This window comes from Manis javanica, chromosome 4 (genome assembly GCF_040802235.1).
Source record: "Manis javanica isolate MJ-LG chromosome 4, MJ_LKY, whole genome shotgun sequence".
NCBI lineage: Eukaryota > Metazoa > Chordata > Mammalia > Pholidota > Manidae > Manis > Manis javanica.
Window position 1 is genome coordinate 157450808 of NC_133159.1, and position 27959 is coordinate 157478766.

At 51.2% G+C, this 27959-nt stretch overlaps 1 protein-coding gene and 2 long non-coding RNA genes across 10 annotated transcripts; 1 reads left to right on the forward strand and 2 right to left on the reverse strand.

Moving 5' to 3' along the window:
• Positions 1–47: 47 nt before the first annotated feature.
• HOXB3 (homeobox B3) lies at positions 48–23127 on the forward strand. Of its 2 annotated transcripts, none has more exons than XM_036999124.2 (4): positions 48–98; positions 17856–17943; positions 20795–21393; positions 22239–23127. In XM_036999124.2, the coding sequence occupies exons 3-4, from the start codon at positions 20946–20948 to the stop codon at positions 23063–23065; spliced, it is 1275 nt and encodes a 424-aa protein (XP_036855019.1). In that variant the 5' UTR covers positions 48–98; positions 17856–17943; positions 20795–20945; the 3' UTR covers positions 23066–23127. The 2 variants fall into 2 exon arrangements, with proteins under 2 accessions (XP_036855019.1, XP_036855023.1); XM_036999128.2 differs by lacking the exon at positions 48–98 and adding an exon at positions 9716–9760.
• LOC118968503 (uncharacterized) lies at positions 5571–9532 on the reverse strand. Its single transcript, XR_012130715.1, has 2 exons — positions 9353–9532; positions 5571–5718 (listed from the first exon to the last, which is right to left on the reverse strand). It is a non-coding gene; the product is annotated as an uncharacterized lncRNA (long non-coding RNA).
• Positions 22337–27959, reverse strand: LOC108391082 (uncharacterized). 7 transcript variants are annotated; one of them, XR_001851673.3, is made up of 6 exons: positions 26797–27959; positions 25016–25104; positions 23498–23556; positions 23198–23290; positions 23000–23059; positions 22339–22473 (listed from the first exon to the last, which is right to left on the reverse strand). It is a non-coding gene; the product is annotated as an uncharacterized lncRNA (long non-coding RNA). The 7 variants fall into 7 exon arrangements; XR_005056232.2 differs by having other exon boundaries at positions 23000–23290; positions 26797–26895; positions 27097–27958; XR_012130713.1 differs by having other exon boundaries at positions 23000–23290; positions 26797–26895; positions 27054–27958.

Below are 27959 nucleotides of genomic sequence, written 5' to 3' on the forward strand. Positions count from 1 at the left end.
CCATAAAGTTGAAAACTTTTTTCTCTCAGTTTGGAAGAAGCCCTTCGTCATGAATGGGATCCTCCGAGTTCGGGCCAGAGGAGGCGAGAGGCGAAAAGGTAACAAAGCCCCCGCCTGGGCTGGCTTTTTTTTTTTCCCCCCAAACGTTTTATGAGCTCTTTTTACAAGGGAAAAAAGAAACACTCTGTCGCCTTTTTCTTTTTCAACTATCTTTGCAGGCTTTTTATGGTGGACACTTGGTCAGGTTTGCTGCCTTTTATGGTGACTGATGCTTGGCTCAGAGGGACAGAGAAGGGCCTCGACACCTGGAGAGTGTTTGAACTGCTTGGTCCCTAGGTGTCAGGGCCCCTGAAAAACCCCAGAGAAGCTGGTTTGTGAGGCAGCTCAGAAATACTTTTCTGGTTTTGGAAAATGCAGGCAGGCCTGGGGAGCCCCCAGCATGCATGTATGTGCATGTGTATAGCGGCGCGCCCATGTGGCTGGTGTTTTCTGTTACTTCGCTTGTCTACACTGGGGGCTTGTGTCCAATATGTATGCTTATAGTGAGATGTTGTCACTGCAGCCTCCTGGAAAAATTAGAATGTCGTTTCTGGATGGAATGCCTCAGCCTTGGAGTGGGGTAGAGGTGAATGTCTTCCTTTTGTGCTGTTTTATGTCTAGCTTGGGATTCTAGATAAATATTTGCAACTCTCTGGAGCAGTAAACGCCCGTTCGCAGGCGAGGTTCATTGATGCGGGAATCTTCCCCTTCAACTCTGCACCAGCTCCCCAACCTCTTTCTGGAGGCTCAGTGTTCAGTTTGGTTTCCTTTCGCTCTTGTTTTGGGGGCTCTGTTCTCCCTACTGGGATTCTGCTGCTGAGGTTGAGGGAGACAGTGGGCTCTGTCTCAGATCTGAATGTGCTGGCCCTTTTTCCCTGGGGCTCACTGAGGCTTTGGAGGCAGAGCCTGGCAGGAGAGAGAGTTCATGGAGAGGCCACGTTTTCTAGGCGATTAGCTCAGTATTAGAACCACAAAATGACCTCGGAAGCCCCTTGACCTCCCTGAGACTGGACATTGTGCTGGCTCTTGCCTCCTGCCCAGAACAGAAAGTCACACCTCCACAGGGAGGGGTCCTTGGGCTGTTGTATGTCCCATCTTCTCTGTCCCCCCTCTAGCCCTCAATCCCTTCTTTGCTATCTTGAAATTTCTGGATTTTTTTCTATTAATGTCCATTGGAGAGAAAAGGAATAAAACTTTTAGCTCCTTCCTTCCCGGGGGAGGAAAGTAGAGTGCTGAGCAGTCTCTCTGTGCCAAACTCCTTCCCTAGGCCACGCTCCAACGGCCCCCACCTACCATGTCCAGCTCATCTCTCCTTCTCTCCTGTTTTGCTTGGAGGGAGCTGAGGGATCAAAGACAAAGAGAAGCAGTAGGAGAGGTCCACGGGGTTTCGGAGCACTAGGGAAACCAGTCCCCATCCTAAGAAGAAAGTGGGCTCCCCCCATGAACAGTCCCTTGGAATCTACTGTCCCTCAAGTTCTGACATCCAAATCCACACCCCCTAAACCCATTTTCTGACGTTCCTTTAGTGCAGGAAGCTATTCCTATAATCGTTTTCCCTCCCTTTCCCTAACCCCATCCACCCTAGTTATTCACAGAGCCCATGGAATACCTCCCCACCAGAGGAGAGAGAGATGGGAGAGGGTTAGTACAGCCTCTCCTGACCACTTCCAGGTATAGCTCTGCCACATTAACCAAAGTTTCCATCAACTTTTAATTTTAAAAGATTGGTGGAACATTTGCTAAGAAGTAAACTCCAAAGGTAGAGACTTCCCAAATTTGTATTCTATTAACCCACACCAGCAGCCATCCTCTTAGAAGGAAATGATAGCTAGACAGATATATAGAGAGAAGTAGTTCAAGTAACCTCCAGGTAGGAAGAGGAAATGTTCCCTTAGGTTAAAACTTGCCTGGGGTGTTTCGTGGTTTGCATTTTGTAAATTGTTGCCTGTAACTTGGGGACTCTTATCTCAGGCAAGAAAAAAACTGGCCTTGGTTGGTATCATCTCCTTTGTCCCCAGATGGCATAATACATGCAAGGGCTAGAGGCCTCAGGGCAGAAAAGTGAGCTGGGTTGCTCCTGGACTAAAAATATCTGGGGCTCAGGGGAGATGTGTACCCATTATTCATAAGGGCAGATAACCAACTGTGGGCTCTCTAAAGGCCCAGGTGACAAAGATCTAGTTAACTGGGACTTTACAAGCTGCTCTCTGAAATTTAAGAATTAGGGGTGCATCAAGGGGAAAGAGGAGTAAAATAATGGAAAGGGAAACTTGGGATTCATTCAAAGGTTTCATTCCCGACAGGCAAGAACTTCAAGATCTTCCCTTTCCCTCACTCCCAGACCCAGAGCTGAGCGTTTCTGGCCAGCTACATAAGCCTTTAGGTTTACCTTCTACAATTCTAGCAGCCACCCTGAGTCATCCTAATCTTTGACCTTTCTTCCCTCTGGGTCCCTTGCCCTCCCCAACCTCCCTCCTACTTCCACCCGAAGGGGCAGACCAGGGCTGCAGGCCCTGTCCCAGCCGTCCAAGCAGCCCTCGCACCCTTGGTGGGTCTCCCTGGGCCGCGGCGGCCCGGGAGGAGGAGGATCTGGTTGGAAGACAGAGTTGGGAAGTTTCCCAGCATGAGTTGAGCGCTGAAGGATTTGTGATCGGCCATAAAACTGGCGCGTTCAGATTCGTAAATCAATCTCACCTTTCTTAAAGGATAAATGTTCGCTTTATCGGCAGCAAGAAAGCGCTCAGCTCGCGCCCCGGTGCTTGTTTATTTGAACGTGGACATTCCCAGGATCCGAAAAGAGTGTGGCATTTTAACAGACCCTGCTCAGCGTGGCTTCGTGTTGTTTTGCTGTTCTTTTTCTTGTCCTTAAAAATAATTCCTCAGTTTCAGAGATTGCTGTCTTCCTATGCTCCAGCATATTATCTCCTCCCCCCCTCTCTCTATTTCTTGCTCACATACATTTTTTTAGATTTTAGTGGAATCTTTTCCTTTGAGGGGGGCCATTGTTAGTGGATTTGTGGCCAGAACCTTGCAGAGTTGCCGTTGCTGGAACCGGGCGTGGGGCCCACCTCGGGAGCAAGCTGAATTCAATAACCAGTCTGTGTTTTGTATCTGGACAATCAAAGTCCCGGAGTCTGGGCCCTGCCAGCGCCCCATCCGAGCGCGGGGAGTGGGATTCCAAGGAAGCCAGGCCGCCCAGGGCCTCTGGCCAGTACCGAGAGGCGGTGTGTGTGTGTGTATGTGTGTGACTATTTCTTGGGGGTTGTTAGGGCATCTGGGTCCTCAACCTTCTCCCCAGCAAGTTGCTTTTAGTTCAGGCCTCTCCAAACAAACCAACAGGGGACCCCCAGCCTGTCTGTTTCTCCAAACTGCTCTTTTTCCTTGGCATCCCGCCAGTGCCTGTAGCCCTGCTGCCCCAGAGCTGCTGAAGATAAGACTGGAAATGGGTGGCAAGGGGCTTCTTCAGGAATGTTTTTTCTGCTCTCCTTTGCCCCCTCATCCTATCTGGCAACCAAGGACCCTGATTCTGGTTGGTCTGCTCATTCTGTTGCCAAGCTGTAGGTAAAGGATTGGGGGGTTTCTTGTTTCGTTTTGTTTTTATCAGAGATGAAGGAGTCTGTGTACATTTCTCTATCTCTAGGCCTTTCTCCTATCATCCCCGGTGTTTGTGGCTTTAACATGCAACCCCCCCATCTTTTTCCCATTGATCAGTCTCCGTTGTCTGTCCACTGGAAGCTCAGGGTACTATAACCTGGGAAATAGGGACCTGAGGCTGTCAGACTGACTTCAATTCTCTTTCTTCCCATTCTCTCCCCTTTCCTCCAGTTTAGGTATCCAGCTGTCTTCACTGGTGTGTTGTGGAGGGGGCGGGTAGTGGCTGAGATGGTATGACATAGGAAGAGAGAGACTGACTATCCACTTCTGTTGTGTAGAAAGCCTAGTGTGGGTCTTTCTCCTTAGAGTGTATTCTGTCGGTCAGAAGAATTTGGCTCCCCATAATAGTCACAACACAAGGAAAAAATGCCCCCCTTGTGGTTGTTCTCAACTCTGGAAGCTCCAGAGTCAACCTGTCCCTCTTCTACCCCCTTCAAAAGGTACCATAAAAGATCAAAAGGAGAATTAAACCTAGAAACCCCATTCTTTATACATGTATAATATGGGCTTATGAAATGTTTCTTTTGAAGCTGGTCCCTTTAGAAGTGTTGTTGACTATTTAGGAAGAAGGGGAGTGTGTCCCACTGAAATAAATATCTTGAAAGTGAGGGAAAGATTGAAGTTGGTGGGGGGGATCTTAATCTTAAAGGATGGATGCAAAGAGAACTGGAGACTGAGAAATCCAGGGGCTTAGAGAAGGGCTCCGTGCCCACCCCACCCCCACCCCCCAGACGCCCCTGCAGACTATTTCTGCACCTCCACGAACTAGGCAGAAGCAGGAGGAGAGGGAGAAAGGAGAGGTGGGCTGTGGGTAAGTGTGTGTCTGTGGGGATGGTTAGGGAGCTGTGGATGTAGGCATAGATGTTAATGTGGGCAAGAGAAAGAGAACTCGCTAGTATTCCATTGGTGGGGTGGGGGGAATCTATTTTGCAAGAAAATTTCTCCTCCTGAAGGGGAAGGTCATAGTGGTCCTTTGAGTCTGAAATTGAAAGACCCCCTTCCTCCTCCTGGTCACGTGATTCATTAAATAATTAATGCCGAGGTTGCAGAATAGATATGTATTCGTCAGGAAAATCGCAGGCTCGGTCTCCCTGTTTCTGACGTGCAATTCAACTGTCCTTTGAAAAACAAGCCTGTACCCCGAGAAAAAAAGAGAGAGGGAGAGAGAGAGGGAGAGAGAGAGAGAGAAAGAGAGAGGGAGGCAGCAATAAAACAGCCGGAGCGACACCGCGGGCTGGGGTATTGTAAGTAGAAGGGATTTCTCACTACCTACCGCGTCTTATATGTCCATGTAAATTTATTGTTTGTTATTAATGTTATTGTCGTAAAATGTGACAAATAGCCATCTTCATTTCCTGCCATTTCTCTTCACACGGTGCTCTGTGTATTTATACCCATTGAGGCATTGCATAGAGATTTTAGGAATATTCCTCTTCTCTCTCTCTCCCTCTCCTCCAACCTTTTTCTTGATTTATAGCAATATGGGTGTCAGCTTCTCGCCAGCATGCCAGCCATTGTGTGTGTGTGTGTGTGTGTGTGCATGTGTGCGCGCGCGCGTCTGCGTGTGTTTGTGAGCGACTTGTGTTGTTTATGGCCATGTCTTCGATAAATCATTTCTCATGGAAAATGATGTGGAAGCTGGGCTATTTCTGCGGCCGGGAGAGAGTCGCTCTCGGAGGCACTTCCTCCCTCTCTGCTCTGCTCCCAGGAGTTGGTTATTTCAGACAATTTACAGTAATATATCAGCAGTTAATATGAAAGCTCTATAGCCGGAGGTCTTAAATTACAGCATCTGTGATTATCAATTAAGGCGAGATTTGTATAAATTTGGTAAACCAGAAATGCCTCACTGGCATATAAACCCAAAGACCACGACCTAATATAAAAATTATATTTGTGAGCCTGATAGAGCCAACATTCCTGCAGCAGCAGACAGAGCTTCATTTTTCAGCTGTTCCCCTCCAGCAGTTTGGCAGCTCCAACTTCAGCCTGGGGTGAAGAACCAACTCTGAAGGCAGATAGAGCCTGGGGACAAGAGAGATGGAGGCAGAGGAAGAAATTACTGGAGTTGAGGGCAAAGATTTTTTTGTAATTAATGAGGACCAATTGAAGTTCTCTAATTGGAAAGGGAGATTCTGCTCTAGTGTTAAAGCTTAATTTATAGGACTGATTGCATGGCAGGGTGTTAAGGGTGGGGAAGGAGCTAACCAAACTGGAGGAGACAATAGAGGCAGAGGGTGAAGGGCAGGGAGAGAAGCCGAAAGCCTTGGCTCCCCACGCTCCTGGCTAACAAAACACGGAAATGGATTCACACCCCAGTAGCCTTCCTTCCACCTCCTGAAACAAAGAAAGTTTCCTCAGCAGTAAGGAACTATGTGTGTTTGGGGCTAAAGCAGGGAGAAGTTCTGTAACTTTTTCTAGAAACAAAATGTTCCAGGAATCAGGTGGTCCCAAAAAGTTGGAGAGAGTTTCAGGATATGGGGTGTCTTGCCCTTCCTAAGCCCCCTTCTAAAGAGGGAACAAGTAGGGTGCACACTGGGAAGGGGAGAGCTGGTAACTTTCTCCTGGGCTTTCATGTAGGGGTCTCAATCTCTCCCCATTAGTAAGGGGTCTGTTGGTCAACAGCAAAGCCGGAGGTGGTTTCTGGAGGACATTCTACACTGCACCCTAAAATTGTGATGGATGATAAGCGGAGTGTCAGAGCCTTTACCAAGTCCAGTCTGGACTGCTGGCTTTTTCTTCCCTGGCTGGCATCCAGCCAAGTGCCACTATTATCTCTGATATTTAACTCTGCCTGCTATGTAAACCTTTGAACAGGAAAATTAGAGTGATGCCACATCCAGATGTTAATTACTTATGGCATCAGCATGGAGTGACAGCTTAGGCCCCAGTCTTGAAGCACCCAGGAGTTCATTCCCATGCTCTGCTCCAAGTGGGAGCCCAGTCCGTCCTTGCCAACAGGCAGATTTGTGGGTGGATGGTGGGTGAAGTCTCCCAGTTAGGAAGTTTTGGTTGAAAAATGTTCAGGGAGAAAGAGGAGAGAGCCGAGACCCTATGCTAGGATGGGTAGGAGCATTACCTGGCCTAGATAAAAGGAACTGGGGAGAGTCTGGGTCAAGGGCAGCTTTGACAGGGCTGGAGATGATGGGGAGGGGGACAACTGGGGACTCCAAAGCCCTCGGGTCATCCTCCTTCAGTGTTGGAGAATCCCATACAAACTCGGTGTGGGAGACAATTATGTCCTCTCCCTCGCCTGGGAAGTGGGGGGTGTAGATATAAATGTAAGTTCACTCCCAAATGGTGTTTCAGAATTTAGGCCAAAGTTTTGGAATCCCTAGGAGAGGAAGGAAGGACTATGTCTTCCTTGGAGAGGAAGACTGACTTCTGGAGGAGAAGGAAGAGTAGAATCCTGTTTATTAGCATCTGAATTCAGCCTGTTTTGGAAGATGGGGAGCGAAAGGGGGAAGCTGAAGGATTTACTCTTTGGGACAGGCCATAGCTAGTGAGGAGACTTGGAGCCAGCCCCACAGCCCTTCTCCCTGTGTCTCCAACTCCTCCCCCTTCTCCACTCCCTGCCCCTACTGCCTGTGACCGTGGAGATCTGACCCCCCTCTTTTCCTCTCCATGCTCTCAACCCTCTTCAGGTCTTTGTCTCTTCTGGCCCTGGGGACACCCCCTCCCCTTCCTTTTCCCCAACTCACACACAGACTCTTCCCCAGGAGACAAAAGCAGGGAGACTGTCTCTCTCCACTGTTATCTTTTAGTCACTAGCCCCTGGCTTAATCTTCCTGTATGAGGCCTGATCCCCTCCATCCAGGCCTAGTGGCCTACCCCCAAATCATCAAGTTTGAAAAGACTTTATTTTATAGATGAATAGATAGATAGATAGATAGATAGATAGATAGATAGATAGATAGACAGACAGAAAGATATACATTTGGTTCAGTTAGCCATGAAACACCCTGCCTCTTACCAGTTCTGCACATGCACACCCCATTTGCTTTTGTGCTGTTCAGAGGATGGGGTAGAATGCATTTGATGGGAGGGGTTTTAGGAAAGCTGCTGACTCTGTCTTCTTCCCCGACTCTGTTGGTGTCCACTTTATAATTACAGTGTTTATCCTTCTGCCTTTAAGAAGTTGGGCTGCCAATGCTTTAGTGACCAGAGAGTTGGATAAAGATGAGGAGAGAGAGGTTGAAGGAAAAAGAGAGGGCCCCAGAGAGAGAACAAGCAGTTGGATCCCTTTCTGAGGTGGGAAGTCAAGGCAGAGACCAAGGAGAGGACGCCAGGGAGAATGGAGACAAAGGCCAGTCAGAGGGGCAGGCAGTTTGTTCTACAAGGAGCCCTACAATTTGGATAGGTACACACACACACACACACAGAGTACACACACACACACACAGAGTACACACACACACACACACACACACACACACAGTCAGAGTTAAGTGAGACGGAGGGAAGCAGAAAAGAAATCACTCACTCTGCCCCCTTCTCTGAAGAGAGAATGCCTCCATGGCAGAGGATGGCTTACTCCAGAAGAGGAAAGGGCTCTAAGGCCAAGGGCTCCACGCTGCCCCAGGAGAGGAGCAGCCTAATAAGTCCAGAAATGACTTCTGGAGACACTCCTAAGTTCTTTGCAAGGCTCGATGTAAATTCACTTAGGATACAGAGAGAGGCAGAGCATGAGAAGACAAAGGGGTTATGAGAAAGAGAGCGAGACAAGAGACAACAGAGATGGTTAGGAAGGGCAGGGAGTTGGTGGCTGGGGAGGAAGAAATTTGGAGAAGGAGCCTAACCCCCTTGGGGGGCAGGCACAGAGGGGAGAGGGCTGCATGGTCTGGAACCTCTTCCAGGCTGCTTTTTTTTTTTTACAGGCCGCTGCCCATAGCCCAGGCCATCCCAGAAAAAACTGCCTCTAAAGTAGGCCTTTGGGGGTCCTAAATCAGGTGTGAGGCAGCTGGGGTAGGAACTGAAATGTCAGGGAATGGCCAAGATGTTGTGGGCACTTCAACCTCCTCTTCCTCCACCACCATCAGTAACTTAATGGTTGGAATCTCCCGGAACAGAATTCCACGAGGGTGGTGGTGTGTGTGTGTCTCTGTGTGGTTGTGTCAGTCTCACCTGAACCTTGGAATCCTTCCTTGGCCTCTGCTCCCCTTGGGGTTTGGTCTCTTCTTTCCCTCTTTAGGGACAGGGAGAACTTGATCTTCCAGCCGCCTAAGAACTTTCCCTTTCACCTCCAATCCACATCTCTTCCCTGAACCCCCAGCCTGAACAAACATGCTACCCTCACTAATCTCCTCCCTCTCCCACCTTTCAGGGAAAAAAAAGGCAAAAGGAAAAGGGGAAAGTTCCTACCAGCCTAAGCAGCTTTAGAAAACTCCAGGGCCAATGGAAAATGCAAACCTTTCTGGCCTTTCCCATCCCTGCCATTACCCCTGGTCACTACTCCGCTCCCTCCATTGCGCACCCCACCCCCACCCTCCCGCCGGTTCCTGCTCAGAACCCTCCGTTCCCCTCCCATCTCTCCGGGCGGACATATGGAACCCATTTCGCTGGTGACATTGAAGAGCCTCCCGTGCGCCCGCCTTCCGCCGTGGCGCCCCCGTGCTCCCCGCTCCTCGCCGTGTCCCCTGTCAGTAGCTGTTCCACTCGCCTGGCGACTTGGCCCGCTCTCAAAACCCCGACCCCAGCTCAGTGCCAGGCCCGCCCGGTTGCCCGCAGCTCCACGCGGGCCCTCGCAGCGGGGAGCTCGGTCCGCGGAGACGGGCGCCGGCCGCCGCGGGTGCAGCACCGCGCGCGCCTTGCCGCCCCACGGCCCCGGAGACCCAACAAAGCCGGGGGCGGGGCGGGGCGGGGCGGGGTGGGGGCGAGCGCTTCCGGGCCTCTCCCCTCCTCGGCCGGCCGCTCCCGGGCTGCGGGGGTCTGAGTGACCGGGATGCGGCCGGCCGCGGCCGCGGAGCCCCAGCTGGGGCCAAGGGACCCGGGCCTGGCAGTCGGCTCGTGCGCGCCCCCCGCTCCCGGCCGCTCGCCGCGGCCCGCGCCCTAGCGGGAGACCGCACAGGTAAGTGCGGGTGCCACGCGGCGCCCAGGGCCTGGCTTGCGGTGGAGAGCGGGGCTGGCTGAGACCCTCGCCGCCCGCCACGCTCCTGGGTCAGGAAGGAGGCTGGATGGAATCGCGGAAGACAAAGATGTGAGCCACTTAAAGTGGCGGCTAGGGGCTGAGGGGGTAGAGGATCCTGGTGTGCAGGGCGCTGTGGAGGAAGGTGGGAATGTCCTCGTGGGAGTGTGGACAGGAGCGGGGTTAGGGGACGGAACTCTCTGCTCAGGAAGGACTGCTTTGGAGGCCGTGGAGGGTTTTTCCAGGGAGTTGGAAGCTATGGGTTGTGAGGGGCATCTGCTGGGGTCGGGAACGGCTGGGCCTTGTTCCACAGTCCAGCTGCCACCGTGGCCCAGCCTTTTGGCACCTAGCTGGTTATTTGAAGCTGAAACTACAAGGGCTTGCGCTGAAGCCGGGTGTTAAACTGAGAAGGTAGGAGAGGGGGTGATTTATGACTTTAGAGAAGCTGTGTTTACTCCCTGACTGCTCTGGAAACCAAAAACCAAACAGAGCAGGGGAGGGAGAAGACCCTCTCCTTGGAGTGGGAGGCAGTGCCAGCTTGATTCACTAGGATTTATTTTCCCAGATGTGAAGAGATGGTGGGAACTGTCTTTTGCAGGCACAGGATGCGGTGGGTCTGTGAGAAGTATAGGAGAGTGTGCAAGAACACATGTGTGGGTGTGTTTGTGTACCAGGGGAGCACATCTGCACCCTGGTGTTTGTTCGGTGCAGTATTGCTTTGTGAGTGAGTGAGCACCCAGGGAACCACCAGGGAGACTCTGTGTTCTGTTCCTGGTACTCTGGGATGGGGTGCTCTGCACACATTTTGCCGCCCTGTGCCCTGGCCATGGGTTAGTGCTCACTTCCGCCTGTGCTTTCTTTCCGTGCACAGTCCCACACAGCACAGCCCACTTGGTTTGGCCCCTGGCACCTCTGTGCCATCTGCCCATGCCACCTGATCTTCACTTTGAACCTTTAACTTTGCCACAGAAAAACAAGGAATTCGTGAGCACAGCTGCGTGGGGAGGAGAGGGAGAAAGGAGAAAAGGGCCTGGGGTGGAAGCCCACATTGGAGCTTAAGGCTGGCCCTTGGCAGGCGTGGGTTCCACCATTACTGCTCAAATTCCCTCAAAGTCTGTGCTTGGGAGGGGGCAAGTGAGCACAAAGGGGAACTGAACAAGGGAGCCATGCAGGATGGTGGGGATTGGGAGAAAAAAATGTTGACCCCCAGATAGTTATTTCCGCAGGCCCACTGGTGGCTCTTGCATTTCTGTCCAGACGCCCGGCTTTGCCTGGAAATTGTTTTGCATTAAATTTTCTCAGCCGCAGAATTATCTTTCCTCGCCTCCAGCTAAACTTGCATTTTTCCACCAGACACTTGGGCCCCGCACCAATGAAATCTGAGAGGAAGCGGCTGGGCCCTAAGTGGCCGTAATTTAATTGATTTTATCATAAATCATCAACTTGATGAAGAACCTGAGGTTTCAGTGAAGTAAATTGATATTAATGGGAGTTTCTTGAAATGCAAACTCGCTGCATTGTTGTGGCATCTTGCGCTGGGGAGGTGGATTACGTGTGTCCCAAGAGCAGTGAGCCTGGACCTGGAGCCCCAGACATCGTTAGGGGCTAGGGAAAGCAAGCTGCCTTTGAGGGGCAGCTGCAGACCAATTTCTTTGGGAGAGCAAGGCAGAAAATGGAACTTTGCCGGGGAGGGAGCAGAGTCTGACTCCATGAATCCTGCTGGTCATCTTGGGAATGCTGGTCTCCAACTGGGGGGAGGCAAATTGGGCAGGCTGGTAGGTATGTGGGCAGAGTTAGGGGTCGGGTGAGAAGGCCAGGCTGGTACAATAGGTGCATTGACTTCTGGTTAAAAATTGCCAGGTTGAAGCCTTCCTCTTCGAATTATACAAATTAATTATTTACTGCCCAGGTTGCTGTGTACAAAAATAGCACATTTGATTTGGTGATGAAGGTGGAGAAAAGCAGTAAAAACCAGCACCTTTTATGGGGGCAAGGAGGACCAGAAGTGGGATTGGTGCTTAGTAGTGGGGGTATAAACATTTAAATCCCAAGAGGAAATATTCTGCCTTTGGCCATGATGGTGCCCATTAAGGTCTGAACTCAATCTGTTACTGTGTATTGTCACTCACTTTTACATCAGCACACAGAGAACCACAAACTGTGAGTCCACAAAGGGACCTTAGAGGTCATTTAGCCCAACTCCTCCCCTCCACACACATGCTCTGACTTTATAGAAGGAGCCACTGAGGCCCAGGGAGTTCTCTGCTTCACATAACACAGCCAATCTGTAACGGCAAGAATCCAAGCCTCCCAACTGCCAAGCTTATCCCAAGTATGACTTTAGACAAATCACTTCCTACCTCTGGACCTCAGTTTCCCTATCTGTAGTAATAGTGGGGTTGGACAAGGTGCTTCCTGAGTTCTCCCTAGTTCTGACCCTGGGTAACTCTCTTGTGCTTGGGAGCAGCTCCTTTTGTGTCCTGGGGTTCTGTGGGCATCTGGGTGTAGGCGTTACTGCATGCTTATTGCAATATACTGGGCGTTTGTACGTGCCTGATCATGGATGGTTATTCAGACTGGCTGTAGGAAATCCTTTAGAATCTGGGCCGTTCCTTCTCCTAAAGGTGTCTTTAATTTCAGCAGAGGAAAAGCCCAGCAGAGAGCTATGGAGAGAGAAGGCAGTGGAGAGGGACTAGCCGAGATGGGCTGGGCTGGCCTTTGGAGGGGAGCTGGGAAGGAGGGGCTCCCCCTCACAGAGGAAGGCACTTTCCCTGTCTGGTACCCCGGTGAGGCTGGAGTTGTGCAGAATGTGGCTTTTGAAATCCCTTCACCTCAGCTCAGGGTCTGAACTGTGGTTTGAGAATTTAGGTTCTGTGGTGGCAGGCCACCCCCCAACCCCAGCCTCCCTTGGTCCCTGGGCCTTTGGGCCCTTTCTCCTTGGGAGAGGATGCACAGGGGTGCCACAGCACTATACAAGGTCTCCTCCCAGGGCAGCGAGGACAGAAAGACTTCCAGGCAGATGACTCCCCCGCCCATTCCTGCTCTTATTTCCATCTTTTCTCAACTGGGAGAAGAAAAAATTCAAAAGAGAATGGGGCTTCTCAGAAGTCGCATGGTTGTGAGAGGGATATTTCTTGTAGGATTGGGGATATGAGGAGGCCCATAGGGGAGAGGTTTCCATCCTGCGTTGGGAAGTAGGGTCAGAGGTATGGGTTCTGGTGGGTGAAGAGGGAAAGATGGGAAACAACTTAATCTTTGGGGTTCTGGAAATCGGAGTCTCTGGTCAGATAGTTAAATTCCTAAAGCTTCATCCCAAACCCTATTTTGAGAGAGAAAAAGAAAAACAAAAGGGTTGGCAGGTCTGGGCTCTGGCCCTATCCTATTCTGACTTTGGAGTTTTATATTTGGAGGCATTTGGAAGGCCTTCCGCTGATTGGTCATTAATCCAGTGAGTTATTGTCTGCTAAACAGAGGTCACTGGGAAAGAGACTTCCAATCTGTCAGGAGAGTCCTGTGCAGTCCCTCGCAGCGGGCTGGGCCTGTCCCTCTCTCGCTTACTTCTCCTTCCTTTCCCCAGCCCCCTGCTCCCCTCCCTACCATCTGCCCGAGATTCACCCTCTTCTCTCTTGCCTTTTCCACTCTGCCCACCTTTGTCTCCGCAGTCACCAGGATGGGGCTTGCCAGGCCAGGACTGAGCTTTTCTACAGCAGGCTCCTACACCAAAAAGGCCCCGGCCCAGGACGGACTCCGACTTGGTTCCCGGCACCGCCAGCCGCAGTCAGTGCATCCAGGCGGCTTCCGTGGTCACTGGCACTTTACAAACCCTAGTGGCTGTCCTGTTTTTTTCCTGACTCCCTCCTGAGTCCTGACGCCTGGGGTTGGGGGAGAGTGCAGCTTGGATTTTTCTTCCCCATCCATGGAACCTTTTTCTTCTTTTGATCCCAGCTTCTGCTGAGCCGGGTCTACACGGGCCTCCACTGAGGCGCCAAATCTTTCCTTCTCGCTGCTCCTTTGTTCTCTCCCGCTCGCGCATTTTGGAGAGATGGGGGTTGGGGATCCAAACACCCAGAGCCATCTTCATTAGCAATCCCATTTTACAACCCCCAGCTTTGAAATCTTTATTAATATTTAAGAACAGATAAAGATTTGTGTGTGTGTGTGAACTTCACACGACTCTGCCGAGGCCACAAAGTTGGACAGTAAATTGGAGAAGAGTATGGGATGGGGGAGCCCAGACAGGACCAGAAAGAAATGGATCGCCATCCACCTCTCCCTGGCTCCCAGGTCCTAGCTTCAGCGAGCCAGGCAGGCCAGGCATATTTGGGGCTGGCTGAACTGAGGGCCGGATCCTTGGTCACCCCAAGGCTGATACCAGAAATCGATTTGAAAGGAGCCAGCCAGTTTGTCCTTATTGAGAGGCACATTTTCGTTTGCTCTTCAATGGATTTTTTGGGGGAAGTAGGAAAACAGACATGATTCCCCCAGGCCTCCAAGGGTGAGTGGCCAGTGGTCCATCAAGAGGGTTTGAGGTGCTCCGGGTCCCCTGGTCCTGGGTACTGATCGCGAGTGGGGGAAGGGAGTGCTGGAGCCAGTGAGAAACTGAATTGCAGAGGAAAGAATGTGAAGGGGGACATTTTTTCTAATTTTTACCTTATTATTAATTTCTGCCTTTATTAGATTACATTAAGGTCTCCGTGTCTTATCTTTCTCTCAGTTTTTCTTTTTCAGTTTTTCAGTTTCTGCCTCTCTCTCTCTCTCTCTCTCTCTCTCTCTCTCTCTCTCTCTCTCTCTCTCACACACACACACACACACACACAGAGTTGCTAAGTTTCCCTCCTTGAATCCAGGAAGAAATTGTTCCTTCTTCTCCCTTTGGTCTGCCCCTAAATCATGACTTCACTGCCAGGGGTGATAAATCCCTCTACCCCACCTTCTTCCAGACCCCAAAGCCTTTCCTCAGACTTGTCTGGTGTCTCCCACCCCAAGTTACCTGTCCAAGCTCTTCACTGCCTCGTCTTGGTCCCCTGAAGTTTGAAAGGTCCCGAGCCTGCAGCAACGCCTCCAGTGAAATGGGCTTCCTCAGGGCTCCTAGTCTACCTTCTTCCTTCCACCCTCCACCCTTCCAGCCCCAATCAGGGGCAACCAGCCAGTCAGACATCTCCAAAAAAGGGAGAAAAAAAGGCAAGAAAGATACCAAACAGGTATCTCATTGACTCCCAAACATTTCAAATGGACTCTGCTCTCCAGAATTAAGAAGCCCCAGCTCCGTCTCCTACCGCATTTGAGGGTGCATTCCCTGACATTTTCCCACAGGTTAGCCTTCTTGCTCCCCAGTCCTCCTTTTGCTCCCACCTCCACTGCGCCCTGGCTCCTGGTGTTACCAGAAGGGACCACAGTAAGCTGAGGAGGCCCTGGGAGGGAAGGGATCCACTGCTGTCTCTGGAACTCTCTACCACTCTCAGCTCAGCTCCAGGCCACATCCTTTTGCAGCCCAGCATGGAAGGCCTGCAGCTGGCTGGGCATCCTCCTAATTCTTTTTATTCCTTGAGGCAAAGCTGGTCAGCCCCTCAAGAGAGACCAAGTTCTCATCTCTCAATTTCCTTCTCTAGCCAGTGGTAGCAATAGCTAGGAGAGCCGGTGGGTCTGAGGTACATTCTTGACTTTTTAATTTGGAGGAGTTAGAGAAAAGACCCAAAGGTTCTGGCTCCCTTAAGCCTCAGGAAGCCTGGGCTGAGTCCCACTAGACCCAGATCTACCTAGGGTCTAACCCTGTGGGTCTCTAACTCAGGACAGACTCCTTGTACCACAGACTCAGGCAGCCATAATGGCTCTTTGAGAGTCTCGGCTTGAGTCCCAGTGCTGGATCTGGTTTAGGCATTTTCTTTTCTTGATAGTACTAATTAACACAGAAAAATGGTTCCCACTCTCCATCCTCAACCTCTGCCCCCTTTTCTCTCAGCCATCAACTCTCTAGGTAGGATCCTCAGGACACCACGGTCTGCATGCAGCTCCTGTTGCTAGACGGGTAAGGAGGCCATGGGTTCCCCCCACTCCCGTTCAGCAGGGCCCCAGAAACTAGCTACTCCAGCCCATGAACTTAGTGGGCCTGGAAGAGGTGGGGGCTGGAGGAGGCTGGGACCACACTCCCTATGAGAATAGGACCCTTTCTTAGCCCAAAGCAGAGCCTGTGAGTTAAGAGCAACTGGGTGTGAGGGAAGCTTTGCCAGACATAGCCACCCTCTCCTGGAGGGGAGACAATAGCTGGAAACCATCTCTCACCTTTGTTCTCCCAGTGCCATCTCTCCTGGTGCATCCAGATGGGAGAAGGCAAAAGTGAAGTATCCTAACCAGGCCACAGGGTAGTGGCTGACTATGTGAAGAGAACAAGTTTTCCAAGCTGCCTGTGGAGGAAAGAGAGACTGTCTGCCTTCTATTCTATCCCCGAAGTTCCAAGTCAGCAGTTAGGCAGAGCTGCAAACCCTCCTGCTTTTGGAAATGTCCTGGTGCTGTTTTTGTCTTTTTCCTCCACCCAGAATGGCTCTTCCCCACCCCCACCCCAAATCTGCAGACACCTACATTCTTGGCTCCTGTCTTCCTCCTACAGGCCTCCTTGACTTTTCCTGCTCTTCTCAAACCCACTCTAAGAAAAGTTTAGTTTTGGTAGTCGTCCTCTTGTGCCAAGACTCGTAAATCTTGCAGAGCTAAGAAAAACAAACAGGTTTGTTCTGAATAATAATACTGCCCTCTGTCTCTTCTGTCAGTTCATTTAAAGTTAAGGCGTTTTGCTAGTTCTCATCTTCTTAGAAGTTCAAATGTCTTTATCACCTCTCAGCTCCTTCCGCCTATCTGGAGGTGAGAATTTCATCAGAAACTTCTACGAAGTTCTTAAAGCCTCTGTATTGCCGGCCACATCTGGAGGTCAGGCTAAACACACGGTCCTCCTTTCGTCATTCGCTCCTCAACCTCCCCTCTCCCTCCCTGCAAGATGGTCTGATTTTTTTAAATAATCACTCACTACTTGTTGTCTGTTTCTGAAAAAAAAAAAAAAAGCAGATGGTGGGGGGGGGGGATTGTTAAAAAAAAAAGGTCTGACTTTCCCGTCTACCGGGAAACCCGGCCTGGTAACATCTGCAGTTGAGAGGAAGAATGGGTGTAGAAGAAACAGGCTGGGAGACTCAGAAAGACCCAGCCAGAGCAAGGGAGTGGGACACTTGGCCACTGGCCCCGGGGGAATGAAACTACTTTTTAAAAAAGTTCTGGTGTTTGGCTGCAAACGAGTGCAGGGGGTCACCCAGCACCCTGACACCTGCAGTGCCTTTGACTGGGCCTCCCAATCCTACGGTTCCAATTAGCATAATGGTTACTAGGGGGTGTGGAGGAATTGTGCACAAATCACTGGCTTTGCCGTGTCTTTGCTCTCCTCTTCCTGCCCCACCAAAATCTCAATTTGAAAATTTACCTGTTCTTAAGAAAAAAAACAACCGAACAGAAACAGACGCTGAACAAAAACCTCTACCTTCTTTTCCTTCCTCACTTTTTTCCCCAGGGAGGGGTATTTTAAAATCTTCCCCCTCCCCCACCATCTCCTTCCCTCCTTATCAAGCATCTAAGCTTGCTAAAGGGGGAGAGGTGGGGTGTGTGTGTGAGCTTGTATGTGTGTGAGTGAGTGAGTGAGTGTGTGTGTCTGTGTGGTTTTTTCCCTGTGCAAAAGCAGAGGCCATTGTTACGGAGAGTAGGGCGTACCAGTCTTATAGGGCAACCACACTGTGGCGGCTTGGCCGCGCCTGAGCCCGGAGCTGGATTCTCGGCGAGCTGAGCCGCCCAGGCACCTTTCGGTCTTCTTCTATTTTTCTCTCCGCTCCCTCACCCCCTCCCTCCTGCGCACCCCCGCTCCTAAGCCGGGTGAATTGAAGCGGACGCTGCGCGGCTCCTTCGGCCGGTCTGCCCCTCGGGCTCCCCAGCCGGGGTGGCTATTGGTGGGGGGGGGGGGGGCGCGACGCAGCTTTAAACAGTGGTCTTTTTTTCCTTTGCCTTCAAGGAGGGGAGATTTCTCGCCTGCCGCTCGCGCTGGGGCTCGATGTGAATATATATTATGTCTGCCTGTTCTCCCCTCGTCGGTGGCTAAGGTAAGCTGGACTGAAATAGGCTATCAGTTTGTGAATGGCGGAGAGTATGTCTCAATGATTTATGGCCCATATGACTCCAATCTCGGTTCAAGAAGAGTTCACAAGCTTTAAGCTTCCTTCCACGCAGCGACTCTCTCTCTCGCCCTCCCTCCCTCCCTCCCTCTCTTCCTGCTTCTCTCCTTTTCTCCTCTCTTTCCTTTGAGCAGCCAGATTCAGGGCTGAATTTACCCCCGCTGCTAAGAAGAGCCTAACCTTTCTCTTTCCTTTCTTGCTCTTTTTTCTTCCTCCCACTATTTTTTTATTTTTTGTAAGTCCTGGAAGGTGGCCTGTCCCCTCTCCCAGGGCTTCCCCAGCTATTGTTGCCCTCCTGGGCTCTTCGGGGGTGTGCCTGGGAAGGTGGGGTTCTTGGGGTGGCACTAAGCCCTTCTCCAGCAAGACCCTGGGGGGATGCCGAAGCCACCGTCTTCCTCCCTCCCTCTCTCTCTCCCGAGAAGCCATATGGAGCCTGGATTTTTCCAACATGGAGGCAAGGGAAATAGACATGTTTGGTATAGTAGAGCTGCTCCCCACCCCCTTTTCTCCTGGATCCCCAGATCTCGAATCCCCTCGGCACCTTTCCCTCGTCTGACTGTCCCATCAGCCAGGCCCCTGCGTCCTCCACCGGAGCCGGGCCTGGCAAAGTCTCCGAGCGGAGTTGCTTAGGCGCCTTTTAATTCGGTTATCTCCAGCGCCCAAACTTGCTGCCGGCCGTAGGGCTCCGCCCGCGTCCCGGTGTGCTTGGAACGTGCTGCCGATGGCCGGTTCGGGTCCTGACTGCTTTCTCTTCGCCTCCTTGGGCCAGCAGAGCTAGTCGCCAGCCACCGCGGTTTCGGTGGCGGAGACAGCCCGGCCGCAGCAGCCAGGGGCACAAGCCTTCCCGGCCTTTTCTCGCCGCCAGCGGAGTCTCCATTCTTTCCTATCACGTCTCTGGCTTCTCTGCTTCCCACACTTGCCTGGCCTCGGTCCTGCGATGGTTTGCGCGTTTATTGCAGGGGGAGCGACAGGGATTTCCGCCCCAGGCGTCTAGTCAAATTATTATTTTATTATTATCATCATCATCATCATCATCATTACTGCTGTAACAATCATTTAGACTAAATAAAGCCAGGGCCCAGCCAGCCAACCCCCTCCAACGTTTTTATTTCATTCTCTTCTCTATTAATAACAAACTCAACTGATGCCTGTTAATTAATTCCCCTTTCAGCCAGGGCTGCTCCGAAGCTTATTTTGGTTAAATCATCAGAGGCTAATGGTAATAATAATAAAGGGATTGGGTCAGTCTGGTCAATTGAACTCCAGTTCTCTTCCCTGGAAGGACCTGCTGCTTTGCAGACCCGTGTGTATTTCCCAGAAACAAATTCTTCCCAGAAACCAATCGGAACTCAGGGTTCCCCCCTGCTCCTTTTTGAGAAGAAATCCATGCCTTTAAGAAGGGGATTTATGTGTGGGAGGGACTTCCTTCACCTGCACTCCTTTTATTTTCCTGTTTTTAGTTTTCTTTGGAGTTGGCCAGCTGAGCGAAATGAGATTGTAGTCCAAACTCACATGTCAGAAGAGAGGGTCAGTCTGGAGGTTTTATGAAAAGTGATGGTGAGGGGTTGGGGAAAACAGGGTGGAAAGAAATGCCATCAGAAGTTTCAGAAGAAATGCACGAAATCCCATGATGGCTTGACCCTTTATTTTGGGGGGCACACATTTATATATATATACATACACTTTTTGCCTCAGAGAACTTCAGTAAACAGGGGTACCCTCTGTTTCCAAACCAGAAAAGAATATTTTTCAGATTGCTTTGCTGACTTTCTTTTTTCCTTGGGAAATTTTTTCTAATTTAGAAAGCCCTTTCCTATCTCTTGTAGAAAAGTCCAGCAATAATCCAGTTTCTTTCTTCTTTTCTTTTGGAGAAATCAAAGGAAACAGACTGTCAAGGAAAGGGTGGGAAAAAAATTAAGTCTGATGAAAGAAATGGAGGCAGGGAGACCTGGGCCAAATGGTCACAGCACCAACCAGCCGGGCCAGGGAAATTGAGACAATCCTGCTCCATATGGGGGCGGCTGGCTGCTGGCTCCCAGACTTGACTGAGCAGAGACTGGACTGGAGGTGGTGGTACCTGCAGCAGGGCTGCCAGGGAGGCTCAGCTCTGCCGGCTCTGGAGGTTAAAAATCTTCAGGAAGTTTCTAGGTCAAGCTGTTGCTGTCTTGGTGAGGTGAGGTGGGAGGGAAAGGAGAGGATCCCTCCCACGAGAAGGTTCCCTGCTCAACTTGCTTCTCCTTCTTGTCTCTTTTGGAGGCCCTCTGTTTTTTCTCCACGCAAGACTCTGCTTGGGTGAAAAAGACCTAGATGGATTGGACATGGAGGGATACAAGACAGAACACAGGAGGCCTCTGAGCTCAGGGGAGGGTGTTGATGCTTTTATTCTGAAGTCTCCTAGCCCCCTCCACCTTGAACCACCCGGTTCCAGAAATGGTGGGGAGGCAGGCAGAGGGAGGAGGAGAGGTCAGGGGCTGCCAGGCAGGCAGGGGAGAAGCAATGGCCCTTGCAGTAGTAAGATTCTCTATCTAGGCAGTCCCCAGAGGAGCAATCCTTATTTTTTAAGTGGACATGAACACTGGTGGGCTTTTTCTTTAAAATTCAAGCGCTGCAATAAGAAAAATCCATTTCAGGTCAGGGAAGCCACCTCAGCATCTGCTGTGAAGATGTTGGGTTGGGGGAAAAGAAAAACCCTATTGATGTCAGTTCCCTTTTCAGTTTCTAAGATGGATTCGAGCCCCAGTCCTCTTCTCCCCCTTGTGTCTCTTCTCTCACCCCGCAGGTCAGCCGCTACCAACGGACCCCGGGAGGAGGGGGGCAGAAAGGGGAGGGGGGGTCCGGCGCCTCACGTGACCCCCAGGGGTGCCAATGTCCGGTCGTGAGGGTATCAGGCCCTTGCAAGTTGCCACCCACTGCCCGGGCCTCGCCCAGCGATGCAGAAAGCCACCTACTACGACCACGCAGCGGCTGCACTCTTCGGAGGCTACTCCTCGTACCCTGGCAGCAATGGCTTCGGCTACGACGGCCCTCCCCAGCCCCCCTTCCAGGCCGCCACGCACCTGGAGGGCGACTACCAGCGCTCAGCGTGCTCGCTGCAGTCCCTGGGCAACGCCGCCCCGCATGCCAAGAGCAAGGAGCTCAACGGCAGCTGCATGAGGCCCGGCCTGGCCCCCGAGCCCCTGCCCGCCCCGCCTGGCTCACCCCCGCCCAGCACCGCACCTACCAGTACCACTAGCAACAGCAGTAATGGGGGCGGGCCCAGCAAAAGTGGCCCCCCCAAGTGCGGCCCCGGCTCCAACTCCACCCTCACCAAACAGATATTCCCCTGGATGAAAGAGTCGAGGCAAACGTCCAAGCTGAAAAACAGCTCCCCCGGCACAGGTACCAGCTCTCTGCCTTCCTCGTCGTCAGCTTTTGTCAGAGCCAGGAATGTCAGTGTTATTCTAGCACCCAGACCCTAGGCGCCCAGGAGGCGGCTTGGGAACAATATCAGGTGGTAGCAGCCGCCGTGCATATCCCGTACCCCCCCCCACTTGATCCCGCCAGTACCCTATTCCTCCCTTCACCCTCCACCCTCCATCTGAGCTTCCGAGAGCTCCAGAAGGCCGGGTGCTCGGACTCAGTGCTTCGCAAGGCCGCAGTGCCACGAGACTGGCAGTAGACCCAGAGTCATCAACGATTGATTATTATTAAGTATGATTACTGTGGGTATTAATCACAATCGCTCTCGCGGCCCAGGGTCCCGGCCCCTCGGTCTCCAGGCTCGGCAGCCTCTTCGCGCCACGCTTCCGTGCCCTGCCCACGAATGTCCAGAACTCCCAAGGGTTCTCAACCACCCAACCTGTCCACAGGACTGTGCAGGATGGGGGGGAAGTGTCTGCCCAGACCTGGAATTGGGGATGGGGGAGAAAGCGTGCGCGAGAAAATCCAGCCCTAAATAAATGGCCATGCGGCTCTGTCTGCGTGACATGATCAAATTTTCATAAGCTGGGGCAGCGAGAGGAGAACAGGTCTCTTAATAAATGCCACTATTATAGAGTGTCCGCTAATGCGACGGGCGTGGGGTGGGGGGAGTGGGGAGGAGGCGGGGACGGAAAGGGGGGGGCTGCGGGGGCTCCGAGTCCAGGCCTGGATTTATTAAGAAACCATGCATTCAATTTCGGCGTGTTCAGTAATTATCTTTTATTTCATTTTCTCCCCTTCCCACCCCTCCCCCTCGGATCCAGCGGAGGGCTGCAGCGGCGGCGGCGGCGGCGGCGGAGGCAGTGGCGGCGGCGGCGGCGGCGGGGGAGGAGACAAGAGCCCCCCGGGGTCGGCGGCGTCCAAGCGGGCGCGGACAGCGTACACTAGCGCGCAGCTGGTGGAGCTGGAGAAGGAGTTCCACTTCAACCGCTACCTGTGCCGGCCGCGCCGCGTGGAGATGGCCAACCTGCTGAACCTCAGCGAGCGGCAGATCAAGATCTGGTTCCAGAATCGGCGCATGAAGTACAAGAAGGACCAGAAGGCCAAGGGCCTGGCCTCGTCGTCAGGGGGCCCCTCCCCCGCCGGCAGCCCCCCGCAGCCCATGCAGTCCACAGCCGGCTTCATGAACGCCTTACACTCCATGACCCCCACCTACGAGAGCCCGTCCCCCCCGGCCTTTGGCAAAGCCCACCAGAATGCCTACGCGCTGCCCTCCAACTACCAGCCCCCTCTCAAAGGCTGCGGCGCTCCGCAGAAGTACCCTCCGACCGCAGCGCCCGATTACGAGCCCCACGTCCTCCAAGCCAACGGGGGCGCCTACGGGACGCCCACCATGCAGGGCAGCCCCGTGTACGTGGGCGGGGGCGGCTACACGGATCCGCTGCCGCCCCCTGCCGGCCCCTCCCTCTATGGTCTCAACCACCTTTCCCACCACCCCTCGGGGAACCTGGACTACAACGGACCGCCCCCTATGGCCCCCAGCCAGCACCACGGACCCTGCGACCCCCACCCCACCTACACAGACCTCTCCTCTCACCACGCGCCTCCTCAGGGTAGAATCCAAGAAGCGCCCAAATTAACACACCTGTGATGGCAGAGAGAAGGCAAAAGGACGAGGTCATGGGGTAGGGAGACATCCAGGAGGGGCGAGGGCTGTAGAGCTCTGGAGAATGGGGGTAGCCAGGCGGTCTGGAGGAGGAGGTGAGGAGGCTATGGTAGCCACCTGGGAAGAACGGGGCTGGAGCTCCTTTCCTTTCTTCTGGCCCGAGAAGTTGCTTTTTAAAGTTCCCAGCCCTTCCATCTGCCTGCCAACCCACTGGAAAGGAATCCACAGTCAATTAGAGATGATGACCCCATCAACCCTAAGGCCTCCAGCAATACCCAGTTGGAATTCCATGCTTGGGAATGGGGTAGAGGAAGAGGAAATAGGGAAATAAGGCAGAGAAGCACATTAAAAAACAAAAAAACAAAAAACCCAGACAAGATGGCTAGGCCATCACACCCAACAAACCAACCAACTTACCTTTCATTTCAACGGATAATTCCCCCAATTCTTGATTTTTTCTCCCTCTCAATTCTCCTCTAAAACGAAAACAAAACAAAAACACATTTCAAGACCCAGGGCACAAAACAGCCTCCCTTCCCGCTTCCCTGAAGCTGCAGATTTCCTCCCATCTACTTGAGGTTTATTGGGCACTTCCTTCATTTCTGGCCCCATATTTTTCTGCTCTAGGACAGTAGTATCTATTCCCCGCCCCCCTCTTTTACATTTTTCAGAGGGCTCAGGGATGGTGAGAGACCCTGAAAGTCAGGATCTCTCCTGAAATATATATATATTTTCAGGACCTGAAAATATATATATATTTTTTTCTTTTATGGAACATCTGGGAGTCCAGGGCAGGCAAGTTGTCAGGACTGAAGTTTTGCTCATTCTGCTGCCTCCCATCTCTGCTCCAGGTCCATCCCCCTCTCTCCACAGAAAGCAATCGGCTACTCGAGGTTCTACACTTTTCTTTTCTTCTGTTGCTCTTTTGACTTAACGTGAAAACAGGGTATATTTTAACAAACTGTCTGTCCCAGGCAGGGGCTGCAGCTGGGTTTGTGCGCCTTGCTCAACCCCCTGACAGGACACTTTTGTTGCACTTAGAGTTTACATTTTAATGGGTATAAAAACAACTGTGAGAGATGTCTGGGCCTGCAGGAGTCCAGCATTGCTCAAAAAGTGTGTGTTCTAGTGAACATTTTCATATATATTTATTGGTTATAGCCTGTTAAAGTATTTTCTTTTTTGTATTATTTATCCCCCTACATTATGTATTTATATAAGGGAAAAAAAAGGAAAAAAATGTACTTTTTTTTAGTATTTACTTGTTATAAAGGACATTGTGTTTCCTGTCATGTAAAACCAGCTATTTTAGTTATTATTGTACTCTAGAAAAGAGCTGTAGATTTATGTTAAACTCGTACTTATGAGCAATTGTAATTAGTTTTGAAAGGCATGAACTCAGCTGTCACTGTATAGTCCTGAATTTGTAGAATTAGAGTTTATTCCCTCTTGGAACTTTTTGTTCTTCTGTAGTTACTTTTTTCCTTAATTAAAAGGGTTGTCTGTCAAACAATTCTTGAATAAACTTTCTTTTATCAATTTTATCTTGTTCTGGTAGTCCAATTTAGATAGCAGAGCAAGGCTGCTGACTGCCAAATTTCTCCCAAGGGGAGATGGACATTGAAGACCCTATCCTGGCCTTTTTGTCCACTGCTCAGACCACCTACTTCCCCTTGCTGGGTCTCAAGTTTATATAGTTTTCTCATGAATCTGGAACATTCTGTCAACTACTTTGGCAAAGATTTAACTAACAAGTTGGGGAGAAGGGAGACTCGTGGGTACGCTCTCTAGGTCTTTCTGTTTGGCCTCTTAGCCTCTCAGTTTTTCTCATTCATTGACCTTCTGTCTTCTTGCTCCTTTGGCTACAACTTCCCAGCTCTTTCCCCTCACCCCCACCCCCACCCCAATAACAACAACAAAAATCTGGCCGATTACTGCTGCTTCCATGCAACCTAAACTTCACAGTTCTCTTCCGGAGCTACAAAGAAGTCGTCACGTGACCCGAAGCCCAACCACCATTGGGTCTAAAATGAAAACAAAGGAAAATGATTAATCTAAAAAAAAAAATCTGAGGCCTAGACTTCTCAGGTCAAACCTTAAAACTAAAGTGAAATTGAATCACTAAATAAAGCTTGGGGTGGAGAGCGAGGAGGTGCATTTGATTTCCCCTGCCAGGGAAAGGGAAGAGAAGGGTGGGAGAAGCTGTCGGATCCAAGCATAAATAAAATGGTCCCCAGGCTAATGTGCCGTTCCGTTTCCATGATCCTTCGGAAAACTTCATTTCTTAGTCGTGGTTCCATAAAAGTTTTATCACATTGGAGTGAGGATAGAGAGGATCTGTCAAAGATGAAATGTCACCAGCAAGTTGGTGCAGCCGATAAGAGCGAGGAGACAGGGCAGCTGAAATATGGAGCTAATTCGTTGAAAGAGAAGCGATGGCTGCTTGCTGAAGAGTTGCATAATTCTAATTGTAAGCCAAGCACCCGCACTGCTTAATTAGGAGCATATATTTGGTGGTAGTGATGGGGGAGGGTGGGAGAGTGTCAGTGAGAATCGTTCCAGGCCCTCAGCCTTAAAGCGAGGGCTGATTTTCATTTTTATGTTGCATCCTGGCAGTCCAAGGTTAATAATTACAGTCTTTATGCAACAATAAATAACAATAAGAAAGCAACCTGAATTCTATACCCTCTCCACCACAACCTCCACCACCAAGTAGGATTTTAACTGGGCTCAGCTCATCCAAGCAGCAAGCAATTTAGCATTGGGTCAGGCTATAATTTAAAGGCATAAGAGCGTGCAAAGTTTGATTGGGATCAAATAACGCTCAAGGGTTTTTCTTTCTGTCTTCCTCTCTCTCTTCCTCTTCCCTGAATAACATTTTCTGAATGATGTAACTAGATGAAGGCCATGTTTGGCTCTTGGGGTGGAATGGATTGATTATCTAGCAGGAGAGAGGCAGGCTAAGAGACAGAATTTAGCTGGAGTTTGAAAATCAGAGGTTTAGCTTGAAGCTGGAATTGCAAACAAGAAAAATAAGGGCCGACTTGGCTTGATGTCCCCTACCCTTCTCTCTGCAAGATTCCAGGCGCTTGCTAAGCAGCCAAGGTTCTGGGGAAAATATCTGTGCTCTAAGGTTCACAAAACAACAGGGGGGTGGGGAAGCGGTGTGTCTGGGAAGGAGGACTCTCTTAGCCCCTTTTAACACCCAAGTTTTCTTCTGTTCTCTAATCTGGCCATAAAATCTGTCAGCAGGGTTAGAGAGGGCTGTATTTACTGCAGGGACAGGCCTGGCCAGAGTTGGTGCTGAGAGAAACGCTAGACCCTGCAGCCAGCTGGAGAGGCTGTAAAAAAACTTCCAGGTTTCCCAACGGGGTGGCTGGAGGGAGACCATGCTCTCAGGCCCTCACTGCACAACTTCCAGACAACCAATATTCGGATTCTTTTGTGCCCACCCCCTACCCCCACTCCCATCCAGACCTCCAAATAGCAAAAATTGCACTCTTCCGAGCAGAGTTGGACACAGTTGTCTCTGGACCGTTCTCCCAGTTCAGAGCAGCTCGCTCTGCTCTGAGCCCTCCAGAGACTGGCCACCCCTGTCCGTACAGTCCCCACCTCCAGCTCCCCTTTCTCTATCCTGGCTCTCCTCCATCCCACCCTTCTCAGGACTTCTCTTTCTTTTAAAATACTCACCGCCACCCATGGGAATGAATACTCACCACCACCCACGCGGTTGTTACACTGACAGAAAGTTTCTAGTTCCAGCTCCAGGCTGAGTTGCCATTTCTTTGCTAACCAGCCTTCTCTGCCTTGCTGGGCTGCAGAGCCAGGAGGGGGAGGGGAGGCCAGAGCGTGGGAGTTCGCCAGACAAACTTTCCACCCAACTCAGTGCCCTTCCCTCTGTCCCCATTTCTCATCTGTTTCCCTGCTCTCCCAGAATCACCTTTCTCTTTTGCTAACACCCCCACCCCCAGACCTTTAAAAGGGATGTGGAATTTCGGCTGTTCCCTCTGCTTTACCAAAGAGCCAAATTCTTTGATGCCATCGGAGGGAGCTGTCAGGGGGTAAGATTGATTGCCTCATCTCATCTCAGTCCCTCTGACTCACTTATTTAAAAATCTTCCCCCAGATCGACTTTGCATTTTCTGCTTTGAGATCTATTTCCCACCAATTGCTTGGGGCCCAGAGTCTTGTGACCCTTCTCTCCAGTAAATTACCGCATTGCCTAAAGTTCCCTATCTTCATCCCCTCAAAATAAATAAAAAACAAAAAAGCAAATTTTCCCCAGGGGCCAGAAATAGAGTATCATTTCAGTGGTCATTATTTCCATCTCCTCCATGTTAAGGAGATTCCTTTTTGCCAGGGATAAAATAACTAAATAACTAAATGAATAAGTAAAAACCTAGTACAGTGCCAAAAATAGGAGGAAGTCTCTGTCAGGGGGCTTCTCTTCCTCCTCCACCCTCATACATTGACCTGGGCTTTGACAGTGCCCTAAGTTAAATCAGTGGCTATATCGGTTCACATTTATGTCCCTGGATATAGCTGCAGATACAGATTTGAGGCTTGAGTGGCTGCTTGTGCATCTTAGGCCCTGCTGTTTTCAGGGTATCAGGGAGGTAGGTGTGCAGATGCCTGCAGGTGAAGGCAGGTGGACGGACACAGGGGCAGGGACAATGCTGCAAACACTGGGCAGAGAAGGGAGCTGGGGCCATACAGCTATGGTGGCCAGATGCCCAAAAGGGCCCCTCACCACCCATCTCACTCCTCTGTGTCAGCCTGGGAGTGCCTGATGATTTTCCAAGCTTTATCTCTTGTTTTTGGGGTGGGGGGTGGGATGGGTGCATTGGGGACAGTGGTGCTGGTGGTTGTAAATCTATTT

Bases quoted from the DNA above. Each gene is read 5' to 3' on its own strand.
- HOXB3 (XM_036999124.2), top strand. From the start codon at position 20,946: ATGCAGAAAGCCACCTACTACGACCACGCAGCGGCTGCACTCTTCGGA. The intron at 21,394-22,238 runs GTACCAGCTCTC...CCTCGGATCCAG, and splicing joins AAACAGCTCCCCCGGCACAG to CGGAGGGCTGCAGCGGCGGC.